Genomic DNA, 22,552 nt, shown 5'->3' on the forward strand with positions numbered 1-22,552 from the left:
TGACTAGTACCATTCAATTTATCAATGCTTTTGAAAGACCCTATACAAGCTAAAAGCTTTTAATACTCCACCTTTCTAAGTTTTACTTATTTCTCCTATTATCAGATTTCTTAGTTATGATGGCTGGTCATTGTTCATATCTCCTATTGTTATCTGGGTTAATGCAATGATCTGGGTTGATAAGCTCATGAAACACAAACTTTCAGTCTTTTCATTACTCAAAGTCCAAGCTTTAGCAATTAAATGGTTTAGAAGAATTGGGCACTACTCTGATGATGATGTATGAAAATAAAATTCTGAAATTAAATCCTTGGGGTCAAAGGGCAATGATTCATTCATATTCCAATAAACACTAAAAACAAAAATTTTGGACTATATACTGGATCAGTGTGAAGTTTTTAAATTCTTGGTGTTATAATTTTTATCTATCTGTATTTATAGTTTCCAACATTAAAATCAGAAATATATAAAAAGGATTCTGATATTAGTTTGTGTACAATATAAACTAAATAAGATAAAATAATATTTTACCAAGTAGCATAGTGCTCACCTACACAATTTTGAGGGATACAACCTAAACCAGGTGATCAAGCTTAGCATTATCAGTGATTATTCATGTTGATAGCATATACTATTAATATGGTAAGAATATCATTTTATCTCTGTGATCTTCCTACAAAATAAAATGAATACACAAAACAAATCTGTAGTGCCAGTGCAATCATTAAAAAAAAAAAAGATATAAGAAATCCAAATCGAGAGGTATTCTATAAAATACTTGACAAGTCCTTCTCAAAACTGTCAAGGTAACTGACACATGGAAGGTCTACAAAATTGTCACAGACTAGTGGAAGATAAGGAGACATGACTATTAAATGTAATGTGGTATCCTGAATGGCATCTTGAAATATAAAAAAAATATTAGGAAAAAACAGTGCAATCTGAAAAATGATGTTTAGTTAATAATGTATCAGTGTCATTATTTAGTTAAGACAAATATACCAGAGTAACAAAAGATGTTAATAAGAGGAACTGGGTGAGTATATAGGACCTAGTATTGGTAATTATTTAAATCTAACACTATTCTAAACTGAAGTTAATTTTTTTAATGTATTCAAGATTTGATAATTTCCTTTTCATACAGTTTTCTGAAAAAATCAGACATGTGGAAAGAGATGTTTTTTTCCTTCATTTCCCTTTGAACATTGTGCAATAAGCTCAAGTTGCATCAAGGTATCAGAGACTGAGGAAGAGCACAGAGACTGAGGAAGAGCAAACATTTTCTTAGCTGCTGGAACTTCCTTGTCACAAGGAGTGCTGATTCAGTGGCTGGTGTAGTAGCCCTGGTACTATGATGATACAGCCTTCATCCAATGGCTTTCTTTGGTAGTGATGCCGCTGGGTGGTAACAACCCACTGTCAAAAAAATACCTGTTCTCAAGTTAGTCTGTTTTTCAATATCAGTGTGGTACTTATGACATGAAAGTAGCCTTTTTCATTCCAATTCCAAAACCTACTGTCCTAGCAGGATAGAAATAACACTGGTTTGCAACGCTGCAGTGTGAGCATACATTATGAGGTTGGAAAACGAGCCTACACGAGATGCCCAGGCTACATGCATACAAGAGGGATGAGGAGATGATTTCCTTTATAATTACACAGTGCAAAATAAGCCACTAGTGCGATATAATGAAGGCCAAAAAACCATGTAAGAATCAACATTCAGCCCACTCACCCATCCAGATACACGAGGATACTTAGGAAATCTTATGGATCTCCAATATCCTAGAAAAACAGGGCCACACTAGCAGGCAGGCCAAAATCTCACAGCATCAACAGCATCAAGCTGAAGGAAGCCAACAGAAGAACATAAATTATAAATCAAAAAGGAAAATGGATTAGGTCCAGAGGAGGTTTGGTTGCTGTCTTCTACTAGAACTCATCACCAATAATAAATTATTACACAAACTAATACAGATGTACCACATAGCTCAGAGACTAGCCACAAACATTTATTGGGGTTGTACACAGAATTTAAGTTATTCCTCCATCTTTAAAACTTCACATTCCACAGTGAGTTTCTGTACAGGTGAATATTTTATTATATATTTTCTATAAAACTTGAAGTTATATATAAATCACAAATTTAGGTACAACAGTTCTGGGTGAAGATTTTATCTTCAATTCTGAAACTGATACATTTCCTCAGGAAAAAAAATCTGAAACAACTGTTCAATATGCATTAAAATATAAATTATCAAATTATAAGATTTTGGTCAAATCTTAATTATTTGATGTTTAACATCTAGTAAAGGCTTTTGTGTTTTTCCCTGAGATTTCTCTAATTTTTAATGAAGGCTTCTGATCACTCAAGATGTTGACAGCTTTTCTCCTCATATGAAATCTCTGATACATAGTGACAGGCTGAATTTTATAGGTCTTCCTGACATTTATATTCATAGGGTTTTGTCCCACCATAACAGAATTATCTAAGCTATGTGTGTTTAACCAATAGAACAAAATCCGTAAAAGCTCAACAGAGTACAACTTGATGTTTTTCTTTTAAGCCAATTTGTGAAGATGTTAGTGGAGATGCTGTTTCACCCAGTTATTCAGATTTGGCTTCTTTCACCTTATGTTCTACCATATTTAATACATGGCACTGAAGTCTGCCCTGGAAATATCTCTATACAGTATAAGACAGAAAGAATGTAAGGTGACTTCTGAAGGTTAGACTTAGATTAAATGTAATAGTGTCATATTCCATGACCAGCCTCACTTGAATGAAGGACAGATTGTGAAATTAGACAAGCTATGGATGTGCCTAGTGGAAAAGGAAACAATTTGCCAGTCTATGTGACATGAGCTTCTTTAATATATGTTATCCAATAAGATCTGAGTCCCATTAGGACTTCCCAAATTCACTACATGTAAGGGTTTCCTCTCTGGTGTGCATTCTGGTGTGATGTACTCTAAGAGCTGCCTTACGGACAAAAGTTTTTCTGCATTCATTACATTCATAGGGTTTCTCTCCTGTGTGAATTCTCTGGTGTACTCGGAGAGTTGAATTTTGTGCAAAAGCTTTCCCACATTCATTACACTCATAGGGTTTCTCCCCTGTGTGAATTCTCTGGTGTGCACTTAGGTGTGACTTCTGGGAGAAAGTCTTCCCACATTCATTACATTCATAGGATTTTACACCTGTGTGAATTCTCTGATGTACTCTGAGAGTTGAATTATGGGCAAAAGGTTTCCCACATATATTACATTCAAAGGGTTTCTCACCTGTATGAATTCTCTGATGTGCAATAACATATGACTTCTGGGAAAAAGTTTTCCCACATTCATTACATTCATAGGGTTTCTCCCCTGTCTGAGTCCTCAAATGTGCTCTGAGGTGTGATGTCTTGGAGAAAGTTTTCCCACATTCACTACACTCATAGGGTTTCTCCCCTGTGTGAATTCTCTGATGTGTCCTGAGGGCTGAATTATCAGCAAAAGTTTTCCCACATTCATTGCATTCATAAGGTTTCTCCCCTGTGTGGATTCTCTGATGTGCACAGAGGTGTGTCCTTTGGGAGAAAGTTTTCCCACATTCATTACATTCATAGGGTTTCTCTCCTGTGTGAGTTCTTTGATGGACAATGAGAGCTGCCTTATAAACAAATGTTTTCCCACATTCATTACATTTATAAGGTTTTTCCCCTTTGTGAATTCTTTCATGTCCACTGAGGTATGATTTCTGAGAGAAGGTTTTCCCACATTCACTACATTCATAAGGTTTCTCACCTGTGTGAATTCTCTGATGTGTACTGAGGTGTGTCTTCTGTGAAAAAGTTTTCCCACATTCATTACATTCATAGAGTTTCTCCCCTGTGTGCATTTTCTGATGTGCTCTGAGGGCTGAATTATGGGCAAAAGTTTTTGCACATTCATTACATTCATATGGTTTCTCTCCTGTGTGAATTCTCTGATGTACTTTGAGAGCTGAATTATGGGCAAAAGTTTTTTCACAGTCACTACACTCATAGGGTTTTTCTCCTGTGTGAATTCTCTGATGTGCTCTAAGGGCTGAATTATGGGCAAAAGATCTCCCACAGTCATTACATTCATAGGGTTTCTCACCGGTATGAATTCTCTGATGTGCTCTGAGAACAGATATATGGGTAAAAGGCCTCCCACATTCATTACACTCATAGGGTTTCTCCCCTGTGTGAATTCTTTGATGTGCTCTGAGGGTTGAATTATCAGCAAAAGTTTTCCCACATCCATTACATTCATAGGGTTTCTCCCCGGTATGAATTCTCTGATGTGCACTAAGGTGTGTCTTATGAGAGAAAGTTTTCCCACATTCAACACATTTGTAGGGTTTTTCGCCTGTGTGAATTCTCTGATGTGCTCTGAGATGTGATGTCTTAGAGAAAGCTTTCCCACATTCAATACATTTGTAGGATTTCTCCCTTGTGTGAATTCTCTGATGTTCTCTGATATGTGACGTCTTGGAGAATGTTTTTCCATATACATTACTTTGACAGAGTTTCATCCCTGTGTGTGTTCTTTGGCATACTACGAGAGCAGACTTCTTGTAAGATTTCCCACATCCACTATTATCATAAGGTGTCTCCTTTGTGTGAACTGTCAGATTTTCACTGAGGTTTAACTTCTGACAGAAAGTTTTCTCACATTTACTACATCCATAGAGAGTGACCCCTATATCAGTTCCAGGATAATGAATAGGGTGTGAATTTGAACAAAAAGATTCCCCACATTCCTCAGGTCTCTCCCCTGGATGGGTCCTCTGATGATGAATGAGTTGTACTTTCTGGTAAAAGGATTTCTTGCATTCATTACATTCAAATGACTTCTCTCCAGTTTCACTTTGCTGATGTACACTAAGGGCTAAGTTCTGATGGAAGGACCTCCTGTATTTACCACGCTGGTACAATTCCTCTTCTGTGTGAGTTCTCTGACATACTATAAGGTCTAATTTCTGGTAGAAGGTATTTATACATCCATTATACACACAAAATTCATCTCTAGTTTGTGTCTTTTTTTGTACTATATGGGCTGAGCTCTGGCTCAAGTTTTCGTCACACTTATTGCTTGCAAAACTAGTCTGTTCTGTAGCAGTTCTCTGAGATTGAGTGAGAGATGAGATACTGCTGAAGTTATTCCCACTTTCATTACATTCATAGTGTGCCACAGCCACGTGAACTTTATTATAATTCTCAATAGTGGTTTTGGATTTCCTACATTCATTAAGATGAAAGCATTTCTCTTTTGTGCCAGTTCTCATGTAGTTATCACAGTTTTTCCTAAATTCATCATCCTTATAGGATTCCTCTCCCATAACACAAACAGTCTTATCATGCAAAATTTTCCCAAATTCATTACATTCAAAAGATTGTTCCAGGGTTTGAAGTTTCTGATGATTTTTCCAATAACTGAGAGGTTTTACATTTTTATTATATCTGTAAGACTTCTCTCCAGTGTAAGTTTTCTCATGCTTAGTATCAAGCTTCAATTTTTTGCATACATCTATGTAATCAGCCTTCTTTCTTGAATAGTTTCTATCACAAATAATTAATTCAGAAACACCTGGCAAATTCATTCTACATGAGTCATATTTACAAGGCATATTTCCTGAAGAATTTGGAGTTATATCCAGATTAAATGGTTTTTCTAAGACTTTCTGCTCTTCTTTACTCAATGTTTTGTTATTAGTGAGTATTACTTGCCACAGAGGTTTCTCTTGTTTTTCCTGGTTCTCCTCAATGTGAATATCAATGCTGAAATATCCTAAAATGAGAAAAATAGAAAACATCTCTGTATCTTACATTTCTTATGGAAAGGAATTTATAGCCATATGTTTGTTATGTATTGTAATCTACTGTTACAGGTCACATTCCCAGAGATTAGTAATTCATACACACAGAGAAAAAGAAATATACTCTCTCTCTCTTCATCCATGTTATTTAAAGAAAACAGGTATTATTTCCAGTGCTGGCCAAGATGGAGTAGCTATCTTCCCAAGTCCTCCCTCTTACAATTAAAATATCCCTGGAAAATCAATAAATCAATCAGTAATAAATAAAAAAGTAAGATGCTACAAAATGGAATGTGGAACTTTGGGACTCAAGAAATGACATGGCAGAGGATTTCAAGGCTTTTCTGTTTCCCATAATTCTTATATGGGGTACTGGAGTGTTGGAGAAGCCTGCAATCCAAAGTCAACAACACACAGACAAAAAGAGCTACAAGAAAACCCTATTCCTTCTGGCCAAAGGTCTGAAATAAAGATAGTCTAACAGAACAGAAAATCTTTTTGACAATATGCACCCTACTCAAGCCTAACAAAAATGGAATATTTCCCTGTGGTTCTAGATAGGTTTAACAGGAAATGAAAGTTCCATTGCCACAGGTACAAAGGACTGGACACTTGCAAAATTTCTTTCCATGAGCCAAACCAAGAGCTTAGTGGAAAGATCATGAAGAATCCTAAGCAAGTTCTATTTATAGGACATTCAGGGATGGTAACAACAATCACTACCGCAACTATTCCTAAAACTACATTCCTATCTACTCCATGGAATCTGCAAAAGAAATAAATCTGTTTTAGGGTACTTGTGACAACACAGCAGGTAGGGGAAGGAAAAAAGGGAAAAGAGGCAGGAATACAATATTATAGCTAGAAGGGATGCAGCAGCATTTAGAATAACTATACTCTCAAAATCCAAGAACATTTTAAAAATAGCTTAATTCATATTATTCTTAAATATACATAAAATATTCATCAAGGCATACCACATCATGGACTACAAGAAAAATCTTTACAAATATAAAAGAACAGAAATTGTATAAAGTATAATCTCAAGCCACAGAGAAATTATACTAGAAATGATTAACACAAAGTTACCTGGAGAGACACGAAATATTTGTAAGTTAATATACTTCCAATTAATCCATTAGTCAAAGAGAAAATCTCCCAAGAAATTAAGATGTTTAGAATTGAATGAAAAACTGTTTAGAACATATACAAATTTGTGGGATGCAGCTAAAGTAGTTCTCAGAGATAAATTCATAGCTTACAATCTTTTATATTAGAAAAGAAAGACCTCTAATCAGTCACCTAAGCTTCTACTTTAAGAAACTTGACAAAGAGAACAAATTAAATCTAAAGAAAGAAAAAAGAAAATAATAAAGACTAAAGATGACAATGAAAATGGAAATGAAAAGCAGAGAAAAAAATGAAACCAAAGCTTAGTTCATTGAAGATTTTTTTTAAGTGCTAGAACCAAGAAGAAAAAAGAGAAGACACACAGTATTAATATCAGAAAAAAATGCAAGAGGGGACATAAATACTGATACGATACTAAAAAGACAGTAAAAGAATATTAGGGGAAACTCTATGCCCGTAAGTTTGACAATTTAAGTGAAATGGACAAATTTCATTTGAAAAAACTACCAAATTAACTCATGAAGGAAGAGGTAACACAACAGGTCAGCATCTGAGAAACTGAATATGTGATTGACAAAGATGTAGTTCCAAGAAACTGCTCCAGGATCAGATGGTAGTAACTAGTGAACTCTGCCAAACATTAAAAATAATAATAATAATAATAATAATAATAATAATAAAATACCAATTTTACATAATTTCTTCTAGAAAACACAAGAAAAGAAACCTACAGACCAATATCCCTCATGACATAAATGTAAAAATCCTCAAAAAAAAAGCATCAAAAAGAACTATATATGAAAAGAAATGATTTATCAGGATCAAGTGGGGGTTCATCCCAAGAATACTATTGCAATATTTAAAAGTCAATCAATGTAATCCATCATCTTAATCATCTAAAGAATGAAGACAAATCACATCATTTAAGGGAAAAAATATTTTACAAAATTCAAATTCCATCCATTAACCTATTATAAAGGGAATATACAGAAAGCCTGTATCTAATATCATAATTAAGAATAAGAGACTTACTTAAGAATAAGAGACTGAATACTAAGATTGGAAAAAGACAAGGCTGTCTACCCTCAGCACTTCTATTCCAGACTGTGGAAGTTCCAACCAATGCAATAAAGCAAGAATAGAAATAAACGATACACAGTAAGTCTACCCAGAGAGCCCCAAGAAGATCTTCAAAAGAGCTCCTTAACTAATAACTGTTTTCAGCAAGGCAAAATGCAAAGCCAATATACAAAAGCCAATCATATACAAGCAATTATCACTGGAATTTTAAATCTGACAAGGAATATGATTTACCATAGTGCTGAAAAAACAAAAAACAAAATACTTGGTATCTGCTGAAAACTACTGATAAAAAGAATCAAATAAACCATAAATAAAAGGATATGTATATGTTCTTTATTGATTGGAAGAATCTATATTGTTAAGATATCAATCCTCTTTTGATCTATAAATTCAATACAATCCCAGTTGAATAGCTGGCATGCTTTTTGTAAATATCAAGAAGATCATTTTAAAATTTATACATAAGAAAATTGGTGGACTCACATTACCTGACTTCAAGGTCTAATTAAGAATCTAGAGTAATAAAATTAATGTGGTACTGGGGAAGGATAAATATGTAGATAAATAAAAAAGAATAGAGATACCACAGAAATATATAGTCTAAAACGTACAGAATAAAAGTACAAATATACACATATATTTATACTTATGTACCATATACAAAATATATGTTCATCCATTTTCTAAGAACAATGGAAATGCTATTCAATAGGAAATGATAATTTTTTCAATAAAATGGTGCTAGAATAACTAGACTCCCCTTTTCAAAAATTTTAACTTAACACATAACTCATCCTGTCTATGAAAACTAACACCAAGTGGATCATAAAATATAAAATGTGAAATTTAAAAATTTCTAGAAGAAAACATGAATAAATCTGTGTTACTTTGAGTTTTGATACTTCTAGACAGCACAACAAATGCATGATCCTTAAGAAAAAATTAATAAATAGGACTTATCAAAATTAATGTTCAGTATTAGCCAACCTCTTCTGAAATCATGCCAACAAAAGAAGTGGAGTGCAGCTTCACTACTGCCAAGTGTGGACTAAACTTCCACAGACACCTTTGGGAGTTGGAGGAGTGGGTTGCTCTATTAACAATGGAGAAGGGTAAGAGATCAGGGTCCCTACCAGCATTTTCCTAACACTAACCACCCTGTATTTTATCAAGTGCCAAGGCCCCTAGTTCACCTTCATTGTTTTGTTATCTATCAGAATGTTACATTTCCCCTCTCTCCCTCTCTCTCTGTCTCTTTCTCCCTCTCTCTCTCTCTCTAAACATACAAATATATATATATATATATATATATATATATATATATATATACTTTTATATATAATATGCATATACATATATATAGGTCTATGTTTATGTCTGTACACACACACACACACACACACACACACACACGTATACATTTTGCTGTACTTAGTGGGCAGAGTAAAACAAAATACATTACTCCATCTTTCCCCCAGTTAATACTTTTTATATCTTATTAATTTCTTCCCTAAGCAGAGTCATGAACACATTCTCATTATCATATAGAATATTTCTAGTTTTGCTTTGAAAATCAGGACTTTAAGCCACCTGAATCTCATTTTTCATGTAGATCCAAAAGATTACCTCAAGATTCTTTCTCCACTGATCTGTGGGAATAGAACCACCTGTCAAAGACCAATTATCTATAAAGCATATGTGTTTTTCTTGACCTTTCTTTTCTGTTTCACTATTATATTAAACTATCCCACCTCCAGTTTCATACTACTTAACTCTCACAGCTTTACATATCTAACAGAGCAAATCCTATCACATCACTTCTATGAATGAGATTTGCTTTGATATTGCATTAAATTTTACAATCTTGAATTTATCACATAAGTGCTTCTTTTCTTTTGTTTTTGTTAGGGTTAGCTCATTCATTTTACTGTTTTTTATTCTAAGAAACATACGACAATTTCTCAATCCTCCAGTTTATTAATTTTTAATTTCACTCTTAAATTCTGCTTGTATTAGTACATTTTTGTTATTGTTCTTGCTTAATTTATTACTAGGAGACTACCAATTTACCTCTGTTCATTAACTTACACATATCCTAATGTTAATAATATGCATATTTATTTTTATAAATGTCATGCAATTTTGGATTTGATATCCTTTTGTATTTATATGTTGTTTAAAAGAGGTAATCTTTGAAATATCCATATCAATAGATTTTTTTTACTCATGTTATCATTAATTTCTAGATTTATCAAAATATGTTCAGATTACTATTTATGGGATTCTAATTTGGATTTACTGAGGTTTTCTTTTTTAGACTAATATTGCATTTCACTATCTTATAATAAATCCATGGGAACTTGAAAGGCTTGTTCTTTGATTTCAGGATACATGTACAAATATATGGTTCCCTTTAATATAAATATCATCTACGTTTATATAGGCATACTTATTTAATGTTCATAGCATGTCTAATATAATCAGATAAAGTACATTATTACCTCCTAATACTGGTGAATTTTAAATTCTTAGTACTCCATTATTTTGTGTTTTATGATAATTGGTATGATATTGTTTGGTGTAGTCATTCAAATGCGTAACTTGTGCTCTTGACTAGAGGGCGTTTTTTTTTAAGTTATGCATTTATTGCCTAAATTCAAACCTGAATGATAACATGAAACCCTAAACTATTTGATTTTTAAAAAAATTTTTTTTTAACGTTTATTTATTTTTGAGACAGAGAGAGACAAAGTATGAACGGGGGAGGGTCAGAGAGAGGGAGACACAGAATCCGAAACAGGCTCCAGGCTCTGAGCTGTCAGCACAGAGCCCGACGTGGGGCTCGAACTCACGGACCATGAGATCATGACCTGAGCTGAAGTCGGCCGCCCAACCGACTGAGCCACCCAGGCGCCCGCCTAAACTATTTTATTTTTGCCTTAATAACTTTACTATCCTTTTATTACAATCTTTCAAAGATACTTATTTAGGAATATCTTTTTTAGCTAACTAATATGATCAAATCATTTATATTTAGTGACTGGGAAACATGCATGGTCCAAAAATTATGTCAATTTTTATGTTATGCAATCTGTTTTAATAGTTTCACAACAAAAACTTTCAGTAAACACGCTCAGGATGATTTTACCTTTTTGCTCTAAGAGTTAAGTTGAAACTATAATTTTTGAAATTCTTGAAATTGTTTATTAGTTTGCACAAATACTAACAAGCACATGAAAAAATGCTTGACATCACTAGTGAACAGGTAAATTGTCATAGACTGAATTGCAATTCATATGTTGAAGCCCTCAACCTCAATGTAATTTGGTGATAAGGCCTTTGGAGAAATAATTAAGGCTAAATGAAGTCATAATGGTACAGCTCCAACTCTTATAGGGTTGGTGTCCTTATAAGAATAGGAAGAGACATCACAGCTCTCTTTCTCTCCATGCAAGTACACGGGAAAGGCCATATGAAGGCATAGTCAAAGGCAGTCCTCTGCAAGCCAGGAAGATGCCTCACTGAAATTAACTATGCTGGCACCTTGATGTTGGACTTCCAGCCTCCAGAACTATGAAAAATGTCTGTTGTTTAAACCACCCAGACTATGGTATTTTATTATGCCAGGCCAGATGACTAATACAGAAATGCAAATCAAAACTTAAATAATACATCACTTCTCTTTTACTAGGATGGCTACAAGTCAGATAATAACAATTATTGGTGAAGATGTGGAAAAATCAGAACCCTCATATGCTGTCATTAGGAATGAAAAATGGTGCAGGCACTGTGAAAAATAGTCTGGAGTTTCCTGAAATAGTTACCATAAAACCCAGTGATTCCATTCTTAAGTATAACTCAATAAATAAAAACACATGTCAAAAAAAGCATAAATCCATGCAAAAACTTGTAAATGAATGTTTCTATTAGCATTATTCAATAATAGCCAAAAGGTAGAATCCCAAACATCTAATGACTGAAGAATGAACAAACAATGAGACCTTATTTTGTCAATCAAAGGATGAAATATTGATACATATGAATCTTGTAATCCTATGTGAAAGAAACCAATCATAAAAGACCACATAATGTGTGATTCCATTTACATGAAATGTAATAGGCATATCTATAGAGACAGAAAGTAGATTAGTGACTGCTAAGGCTGTAGGGGACAGGAGGAAGGGAGACAATAGCTAAAGGGTATAAGGTTTCTTTTTGAGGTGATGAAAATGGGAGTGTGGTTATGTTTACATGTATCTGTGAATATATGAACAGCCACCGAATTGTACTCTTTAAATGGGTGGATTGTCCAATATGTAAACTATCTCAATAGAGCTGTTTAAAAGGATAAAACAAACTTTCGAAGGTATTCCCCTAAAAGTTGAACTACCCCAAGTGTTTCCTTTTGTCAGTGCTCACCCACCTGGGTACCTCTGGTTTAGGAATTCTTCCTCTAAGGACCAGGGCTCTTCTTCTTGCTCCAACCTGAAGATCATCTTGGGTTTGGTCAAGCAATACCCTGTAAACATGACAATTGAGGGTATATATAGACCAGATCCATTGGCTTTTTGGTTTCCAAAGGTGTAGAAAGTTAACAGTAGCAAGAGAAGCAAAATAATGTGCTCAATTGAAGTTTTCCATGGAAAGTAGTAACATAAACATTGTTTCTGTTTCCTTAAAGGCTTCAGTTATCTTGGACCTCTTACTCAAAAGCCTGTACAACATTAATCTCTACAAAGAGTCCATGTGTTTTGTTAACTTTAAAAAAAAAAGTAAACGTAACCTAGAGGAAGTCACATACTAAGGTATGCTTACCCACTGAGATGAGGTGGCTATAGTTCTCCAGCATCACATCTCTGTACAGTGTCCTCTGAGCAGGGCTCATGTACTGCCATTCGTCCTGGGTAAATTCGACAACCACGTCTTCGAATGACACAGACCCCTGTGACAATACATTTTATTCACGGATTCAGAATTAAGTGAAAAGAAAGTATCTTTAAGAATTACTATTTTTCCTGTTTACTTTTAAGCTTTAAAACAAATGGTTTAAAAGGCATCTATTTCTGACCTAATTTTGTCTTTGTGGAGTTAATCAGTTATCAAGATTTTTAACTTACTATAATTCATTTATATCTGTTTATAAACCATAGATTTTTTTAAGACAAAAAAATTCAACGTATAGAGGCTTCCTACAATTCTTCCTCTACATCCCAAGTGATTACCGTGGGTATTTAGAGAATTCTAAGATGTTCATTCCCTCTTCAGGCATCATCATTGTAAATAATGAGAGACAAAGAAGAGATAACATGTAAGCTGTGAAGATATTTTACACAATCAAACTTAGGTATAAATAAATACGTAAAGATAACATAAATCTAGAGTTCATGAAGAGCAAAGAACAACTTACCAGGCAGTTGGAACCATAGAGAGCAATATAAGAGAACATTATTTTAACTGAAGTAACAACAATGAATATAATGATAGGGATATAATCACAGAGCAGCAGCAAAAACCAATTTGATAACTACCTTCTTGTGCAACCACCTAGTCTAACTGTACGAGCAGCTTCTGGAATGTTGATGCTAAACACTGACATTTAGGAAACAAAAGGAAAATAAATGTTAGAAGTTTGAGTGAACAGATCTGTTCATGTTGTTCTTGAAGGGTCTGTGAACATAAAACCGGACCTATCTCTTAAACTAGTATACACATGGTTTTAGAACACAGAAGCGAGGTCTAAAATGAAGGCAAGAATTTAGGACTTATTAGCAATTTGGGTTGTACCTAAAATTTTAAGAGGCAAACAGACAACAATTTGAGCTATATGCTTGCTATGCATCCTATATGGGACTGAGGAAAGAAAAATACCAAACAGAATTTGAGGAAGCCTGAATATTAAAGAGGGTGGCAAATAAAGTATAGGCCACAAAGCTAAATAAAAAGTTTTCTGAAAAGTAGTAAGAGTCAGGAAAGGGTAGAATCTTAGAAAACGAGAAAAGGGAAAATTTCCACAACAAAGCACTTCAAAGGGGCTGGGAGGAGGGGAAATTGGGGAGTTGCTGTTCAATTGGTAAAAAGTTTCAGTTATGCAAAATCATTAAGTTCTAGAGATCTGCTGTGTAGCTCACCTATAGTTAACAGTATTGTACTATACACATAAAAAATGTGCTAAGAGAGTAGATCTCATGTAAGTGTTCTTATCACAATTATAAATAGGAAAGAAAAAGAAAAAGACTAAGAAATAATAGGATAGAAGCAAGTTTTTTCCCCCCTGTTATGTATCCAATTATTTGTTCATTCATGTCTTCGGTATTACTAAGTGAGTACCTCCTGTGTGTGAAACTCAGTAGTAGTAGCTGGTAACTAAAAAAAACAAAAGAACAGGAATACCCCTCATAAAATTTAATCTAAAAAAATTTTTTAATTATATCCTCCAAAACTAAAAAAATTAGTGAGAAAAGTGGCATTGCTTTCATTTTGCCAATCTCTTTACTATCTGACTTAATGAAATCACTTGGATTAAAAAAAAATAAGCTAACAAGTGACGTAAATATTAAATGTTGAAGGATCTAAGAAATTTCTCTCGCCCATAAATAACAATGAAAAAACTGGCAAAATTATAGAAATTAACAAAGGCTATCTCCAAAACATTAAAAAAAACCAGCGGAATCATAATAAGAATGCTGATCCATATCCTTTTAACTTACCCTGTTCCCATCCCTCTCTCTCCCAACTCTGCAGTAGTTTGAGAACCAATGGTCTGCAACCAGAAGCCTGGCAACCACAACAACAGCAGAACTGGGTTGGAGATCCATCAAAGCCTCATTCACAGAAAACTGTCATTATTTGACCTGTTTGGTGGTTTCCTAAAAGACCCTGCTTATCAGGATGCCTTTGTTTGAGCTAGCTCAGAGCGTGAAAAGCCTTATTCTCACAGGTATTTGTCAAAAACAACTAAAGGCAGGGCACCTGGGTGGCTCAGTCGGTTAAGTGTCCGACTCTTGGTATCGGCTCAGGTCATGACCTCACAGTTTGTGGGATTGAGCTCTGCAATGGCTCTGTGCGAACAGCATGGTGCCTGCTTGGAATTCTCTCTTTACCTCTCTCCCTGCTCCTCCCACATGCACATGCTTTCTCTCTCTCAAGATAAATAAACATTAAATACAACAACAACTAAAGGCATTTGTTTAACTTAATGGCTATCTGAGGTGGTAGATAACAGCTGGGGCAATTAATGGCTTAACTAAGAAGCTTGAAAGGAAAAGCTGGATAATGAGATGTCCATAAATGTTTTGAAAAGCTCTGATATATTCCTGAAATCTAGGAGGTCATATACTTGCACAGAGCTGTGCATACACCCAAGGCTGTGAGTATGCTCAGGAAAGATGTGAGAAGGGTCTAAGCTGTCAATTCTAGGTGACTCTGAGTTTGGCATTAGAAGGAAGTGTAGGTTAATGCAGAGTTATTAACTGCCTGTCTGACTGTAGAAGGAATTCCCAAACATGCACAGATCTCCTTAGCAAAGACTGGAAAATTTACTGGTTCTAGGCATTTAAAGAAATTTCTGTAGACAACTTTAGCTGCCTCAGATGACAAGAAACAGGCTCTACGGAATTTTTTAAAAAGTCACTGAACAAAATAAATTTTGACAATGACCCCTGTGGAGAGGAGAAATTCTCGAGTTGTCACATTATTTTATTTAAAATGTCCAATTTGCAACAAAAATATTAGTAAACAAGAAAAGAAAGAAAGACATATGTGCAGAAAAGGTATAATTAATAGAAACTGCTCCTAAGGAAGCAGACATAGACTTACTAGGCAATAACTTTACATCAGCTATTTTAAATATGGTCAAATACCTAGAGAAAACAATGTCCAAGGACTAAAGGAAAATATAAAAAAAAAATTTCACTAAATAAAGAATATCAATAAAGAGATAGAAATATAACAAATATAAATTATATAGAAACTCAAGAGTTGAAAAATATAAGAACTAAATCAAAATTTCACCAGAGGGGTTCAACAGCAGATTTGAGCAGGTGAAAGAAAGAATGAACAAAGTGGACAATATGCCCACTGAAATTATGTAGTGTGAGAAACAAAAAAAAAATAATGACAGAAAATGAAATATGGGATAGCATTAAGCTTACCAACATATGCATGAGTCCCAAACAGAAAGTCTGAAAGAATATTTGAAGAAACAATGGCCAAGAAGTCTCCAAATTTCATGATAAACATTAATCTACAAATCCAAGAAGCTCAACAAACTTCAAGTAGGATAAATTTAGAGTTCGAGATCCACACCTAAACACATGGAAATCAAACAGTCAAATACAAAGACAAAGAGACAATACTGAAAGTAGCAAGAATGAAGTGACTCATCATGTACAACAGTATTAAAAACAGATTACTAATCAGAAACCATGGAGGACAGAAGGTAATGAAATGATGTATGACAAATGCTGAAAGAAAAAAAGTTGTCAACCAAGAATTATATAACTAGTAAAAATAGAAAAATTAAAACCCTCCTAGATAAACAAAAACAAAATTTGTCATAGGCAGAACCCTCCTACAAGAAATAATAGAGTCAGCAAATCTATACAGACAGAAAATAGATTAGTGGTTGCTTGGGGCTTAGAGGCAAATGAGCAGATGAGAAGGGATAAAATGTAGAGGTGCTTTTTAAGGTGATGAAAGTATTTTCAAATTGAGTGTGGTGATATCTGCACATTTACACTAAAACATCACTGAATTCTACACTTAAAATGGGTGAATGGCATGGTATATGACCTGAATCTCAATAAAGTTTAGATAAAAATAAAGAGAATAAAACCATACCAAGATAATAGAGCAGATTAAAGGCCAAGGACAAAAATGGGGGATGAGCCACATGAAAGTACAAGGGAAAGTAGATGACTCCACAAAGATAGTAGCAGGGGAAGGAAAAAGCCAGTGGAGGGTGTCACAGACACTAACAAAGAAATTTTCCAGAAGGGCAGAGTGAGAAGCAGAGACAAGTGCTCAGAAAAGTCAGGTAAAGAAAGGACTTGACAAGACTCAAGGATGTGATCACAGTCAAGTCTCTGGTCACTGGATATGACAGGCAAGTGGGAGAGAAACCAAGTGTGAACAGAAAGTATTTAAACATTTGAAACAGAACACAATTTTAAATTGTCTGCTGAGCAATCCAAATACCAAGGGTACTCAAAATATTTATGGACAGTAATTTTAAGGATATTCAGTTGATTCATCAGAAAAAATGTCTTATTCAACTCTTATGTTTGAATTTCTGGAAAATAGAATTGACCAAGTTCACATTTAGCATTATGTCTTCTACTTTTACTGAAGAACAAGTAGAGACAATGTTCTATATTATTTTAGAGTTATTACTGACAAATTGTTAACTAAATCACCTACTCGAAAAACAGATTTTTTGGGAGGTGCCTGGGTAGCTCAGTCGGTTAAGCGTCCGACTTCGGCTCAGGTCATGATCTCGCAGTCCGTGGGTTCGAGCCCCGCGTTGGGCTCTGTGCTGACAGCTCAGAGCCTGGAGCCTGTTTCAGATTCTGTCTCCCTCTTTCTCTGACCCTCCCCTGTTCATGCTCTCTCTCTGTCTCAAAAATAAATAAATGTTAAAAAAAAAATTAAAAAAAAAAAGATAAACAGATTTTTTTTGAACTTCAAATGTCTTAACATTCTATGAGGTATCAGTTTGCATAATCATCTCATCAGTGTTGACCTTTAAAAGCATTGTTTGTCTAACACTCTGACATGGCTACCAAAAATTCAAAAATAAATTTAGAGCTCCAATTTGATAAAATTGTAATATAAGAGCATCTACATATATCCACATGCTACCTTTGCTCTGCTCTTCATCTGTATCTCCACCTATGAAGGCATCTGATCCATTTCTATTTTTACTTTTCCATGTGAATAGACACCTAAGCCCTTATAAAATCTACTGTAAAACAAACAGATTATTAAAACAGAACTCACCTGAGCTATGTTCATTTTCTGCTGCTCCTTGAAGAATGTAAAGAAATGAAAAGGTTCTCCTGGGGAAGAGGAAAGAAAAATAGAGTTATGAGAAACCTGGTCTGCCTTACAACTATTTTCATTTGCCTAAAAATTTCTATAACACCAGCTAGAAAAAAAGGTTTCCCTATAGAAGAATGTCCTTTTGACATTCTTGAGAAAGAACAGGAGGGACCACACAGAGGCAGTACCTGAACAAGTGCATCTCCAATATGATTATGTCGGCTTAAACTTGTCTTTTCACTGCTGTGTAACTCAAAAGTCGATGAATTAACAATTTATGTCCCCTTCTAATTAAGAACAACAACAAAAAACACAAAATAAAACAAAAGGAGATTGGTTAAACAAATTCAGGCATACAAAGGTAAAACCTTCTACCTTCATTTAAACTGTGAAAAAAATTACTTAGATGTGATTGTTAATCAAGTTTGTGTTGTCTTTATACCTTGAGTTAGAACTTCCCCAGAAAACTCCAAAACAAAGATGGGATGCTTTATGCAAGAAATATATTTTCTAACTTTTTGTTCTAACTTGGTTGCAACTTATAAGACATATTTTTTAATAAGATGCCTATAGTACTTATCTATTTAAGTAAACAGTACTGTGCTTAGTTCTTGATTCTGCCTTGGGTGTCTTTACAAAAATCATTCTTTCAGGCCCAATATTTTGGGCTTCCAAAGTGTCCAATATAGAACGCCTTTCTTCTACTCTCCTTTTATTATTACCTACATTCAGGAAAGAGGGAGCATCGCATAACTAGATGCCATATGTGCTGATGGACATAGAGTGAGGGCAGCTCAGAATCTGGAAAGAGGGGAGAATGAAGGAAACTGGGTGCTGTTTAAGATTTCACCAGTTCTGGCTGGTTATATCGTCCCTGGGCATCATGTCCTCACCAGCCATCCAGTGACATGCCTGTTCCTGTGCAGCATGACAGTAACCCACCCCTCTCAACCTCAAGTTACCACCTTCTGCAAGGAGGTCCAGTGCCACTGTCCAGTCTGTGATGGCTTCAGGGGTGTGATGACATTACCAAGAGTCATATTTTGGCAGGATTTATTGGGGGGGCGGTGGAGGTGGGGTAAGCTAGCTGTTTAAAATTACACAATTCATGAAAATACTCCTGAATATACATCACTCATGCTGTACAGGGATCAAGAACTGCTTCTGGTGTAGAAAATCAGGACCTGTGCCTTTCCTGAACCTTCTGCCTCTGTTCTGAAACTCCAGTGAAGGATCTGTCAGAAGAGCTGACAATGGTTTCTAGGGCTCTCATTTTCCTATCTTAAGACCTACTTTCCTCCAGAGGGGCTGGGATCCAGGTCTGAGAAACAAATTTACTGCATTTGAAATCTCCATTTAACACTCTAAATGTGACTTTGGAATTCACTACAAATCCAGTAACGTAGTCATTAGTTGCATGCAACTACTGCACCTGAAGTGTGCCTACTCACAAATCAAAATAGTAATTTGGATATACTGAGTTAAACACATCAGTAAAACAAATTTCACCTCTTTAATCTTTTCACTGTTGCTACTGAAAAATTTTAAATTATGGTTGGTTTGTGTTATCTTTCTACTGGCCAGCACTGCGTTAGATTATCAGAATGTGCCTCTGAGAATGGAGATAGCTTAGTGCAGGAAGGTTCAAGACTCTCTGTCTGAAGGAGGGGCTCTAAAAAGAATCCACAAATCCCAGGAAATATTTACCACATTGTGAGGTTCTGTCCATATTCACTTCACAATCATATCTCCTCTGAAAATTTGGGGACTCTGCTAAGAGCTCCAGAGGTTTCACCTCTGGGTTTGGGGCAGAATGGATATTGGAAAGAGTAAAAAGTAGGGAGTAAAATCTACTTGTATTTATTCCAGCCTCTCTCACCTACCAGCCGTGCCCTCAGGTATATCATTCCGTCCCCAGTAAGTTCCTTTCACTTTTTAACATGGAATGTTAAAGGCAATTGTGAGGCTTAAATAAAATACCAAAGGGAACAAAGCATCTTGTGACAGTAACTTACACACTTAATTCTCAGACTAATGCACAAGCTACTGTTGGTAGCCTCATGTTCATCGAAAACATCATAAAGGCGGATTCCCTTTCCACTGCCCACAGTCCCAGCACCCAGAACCCACAGGAAGTACCTTCTCCAGACAGGGGACTCAGCCCCACCTGCTCCGCAGAAGTAGGTGGGAACCAACACCCGCCCCCCCCCGCCCCCCCCGCACATGCACAGAGGCTGGAGGAGGGGAGAATCTGCCAGGAGCTTCCTCGAACTTCCCCCTGGCTTTCGCCGCACACAAACCTACCCGACCTAGCAGAGCCCCACACTTCGCGAAGCCGTGTCCCCAGTGCTCTCACCCCCGGCGCGCAGCCTCTATTCCCCCACAGACCCAAGGAAACCGAGATCGTGTCCTCTTCAGGCAGGGAAGGCCCTCGGAAAGAGATAGGGCTGGATGTGCACTTGCGCAGAATGAGCCCCCAAGCTGGATTCCCAGAGTGCTGCGCGGTAGGCCCGTGACGTTTAAAACTACATTTCCCAGGGGGCCTGGGTGGCGCAGTAGGTTAAGTATCCCACTTTGGCTCAGGTCGTGATCTCACCCTTCCTGCGGTCCAGTATGCCTCCCGCCACCCCCGCCCCGCCGTCAGCACAGAGCCAGCTTCAAATCCTCTGTCTCCCTCCCCCTCTCTCTGCCTCTCCCCGGCTCACACACTCTCCCTCTCTCTCAAAAATAAATAAACATTAAAAAAAGATTACATTTCCCACAAAACTTGGAAACTGCAGGAAGTAATGTTAGAAGCCTCCCCCCCCCCCCCCCCCCCCCCCCGCAATTAGCGCCTTGGGACATGACAACTGGACTTGACCCTTGAAGACTTTTCCTAAGTCTCCAGATACGTGGATTAGACTTTAACTTTATGACATGGCAACATATTGCAAAGCATGGTTCTCAGTTGGATTCTAGTTGGAAAAAAACAACAGCTACAAGAGACTACAATTGGAGAAACATGAATATAGCCTAGATACTAGAAATATAAAGGAAAATTACCATTACTTTGGTTAGTGTGATTATTTGTACAATGTAGGAAATTGTTCTTATTTTTAAAGATACATAAAGAAATGTGGAGTTTGAGCGGCAGAACAGATGTACATAGGGGAAGGAAAGATAAGAAGGGCGATGGGGTTCACTGTGGGAGACTTTTTTTTTTTTTTTTAAGTTTTACTTATTTATTTTGAAACAGAGCAGGAGAGAGCATGACCCTGGGATCATGACCTGAGCGTAATCAATAGATGCTTAATCGACTGAGCCACCCAGGGGCCCTGAGACACTCTTGACTGTGGGGACTGGCGGGTGCTGGGAGTACTGGGAGGAGAGGTGGGCAGAGGATGGGCAGGATGGGTGATGAGTGTTGCGGAAGGCATCTGTTGGGGTGAGCACTGGGTGTTGTGTGTGGGTGGTGAATCACTATATTCTACTCCTGAAAGTATTGCACTAAATGTTCACTAACTGGAATTTAAATAGAAACTTGAAACATAAAAAAAAATTCAATTATTAAATCATATATTTATAATTTACTTTCTAAAATGCAGCAAAACAGAAAAGAAAATATGGCAAAGTTAAGAATTGTTAAATCTGTAATATGTGCATACGATGCTCATTTTACTATATCTAGAATGTTTGAATTTATTTTTAATACACAGTAAAAATGGGAGCAGGGACAATGAGTTGGTGGTGGGAGGAGGGTTAAAGAGAGCTTACTTCCCCTCCAGAAGTATACCTTTTTTTTTTAAGTCTATTTATTTATTTTGAAAGAGAGAGAAAGCTCAAGTCAGGGAGGGGCAGAGAGGGAGGGAGAGAGAGAGAGAATCCCACACAGGCTCTGCACTGTCAGTATAGAGCCCTACATGGGCCTTGAACCTACCAAAAATGAGATTGTGACCTAGCCGAAATCAGATGCTTAACTGACTTGGCCACCCAGGTGCCCCCAGAAGTATATCTTTTAAAATAAAGTTTCAAGGGTATACACAAGTATCTCTTATGAATATTGCTGTGCAATAGAACAAATACCACAAAACGGGGCAAGCATTAACAAAAAAAGAAAGAGTCATATTTTGGCAGGATTTATCTGGGGGTTGGAGGTGGGTAAGCTAACTTTAAAATTACGCAATACATGAAAATATATACAACCAACAGTAAGAAAATTAATTTTATCAATTTTGCATTTCCACGAGTAAACTTTCTTTCAAAATTAATGCATGCACACATCAGACTCTAACAAATTAGAGACCTAAGGACACAAAAACAAATTATTTGTAGACTTTTAAAGAGTATTTTTAGGTTTACAAAATAATTGAGAAGAAAGTAGAGTTCCCATATACCCCACACACAGTATCCTCTGTTATTAACATCTTACATTAGTGTGGTACATTTTCTACAACTAATGAATGATATATTATTACTACCTAAAATCCATAGTTG

General features: G+C 36.0%; 1 protein-coding gene across 6 annotated transcripts; it reads right to left on the reverse strand.

Moving 5' to 3' along the window:
• Positions 1 to 1,991: 1,991 nt before the first annotated feature.
• ZNF658 (zinc finger protein 658) lies at positions 1,992 to 20,547 on the reverse strand. 6 transcript variants are annotated; one of them, XM_078436874.2, is made up of 7 exons: positions 20,384 to 20,490; positions 18,268 to 18,366; positions 18,038 to 18,096; positions 16,192 to 16,345; positions 12,857 to 12,983; positions 12,465 to 12,560; positions 1,992 to 5,799 (listed from the first exon to the last, which is right to left on the reverse strand). In XM_078436874.2, the coding sequence occupies exons 4-7, from the start codon at positions 16,201 to 16,203 to the stop codon at positions 2,906 to 2,908; spliced, it is 3,129 nt and encodes a 1,042-aa protein (XP_078293000.2). In that variant the 5' UTR covers positions 16,204 to 16,345; positions 18,038 to 18,096; positions 18,268 to 18,366; positions 20,384 to 20,490; the 3' UTR covers positions 1,992 to 2,905. The 6 variants fall into 6 exon arrangements, with proteins under 6 accessions (XP_078293000.2, XP_078292997.2, XP_078292996.2 ...); XM_078436871.2 differs by lacking the exon at positions 16,192 to 16,345 and having other exon boundaries at positions 20,436 to 20,538; XM_078436870.2 differs by lacking the exon at positions 16,192 to 16,345.
• Between the last annotated feature and the right edge of the window lie 2,005 nt (positions 20,548 to 22,552).

Source organism: Panthera onca, chromosome D4 (assembly GCF_046562875.1).
Source record: "Panthera onca isolate mPanOnc1 chromosome D4, mPanOnc1 haplotype 2, whole genome shotgun sequence".
NCBI lineage: Eukaryota > Metazoa > Chordata > Mammalia > Carnivora > Felidae > Panthera > Panthera onca.

What these genes read in the sequence shown, in the direction of transcription:
- ZNF658 (XM_078436873.2), bottom strand. An exon ending in TAGCCACCTCATCTCAGTGG is followed by an intron (nt 12,561 to 12,856) that starts GTAAGCATACCT and finishes TCATGTTTACAG; the next exon opens with GGTATTGCTTGACCAAACCC. An exon ending in CCTAAACCAGAGGTACCCAG is followed by an intron (nt 5,800 to 12,464) that starts GTGGGTGAGCAC and finishes TTCTCATTTTAG; the next exon opens with GATATTTCAGCATTGATATT.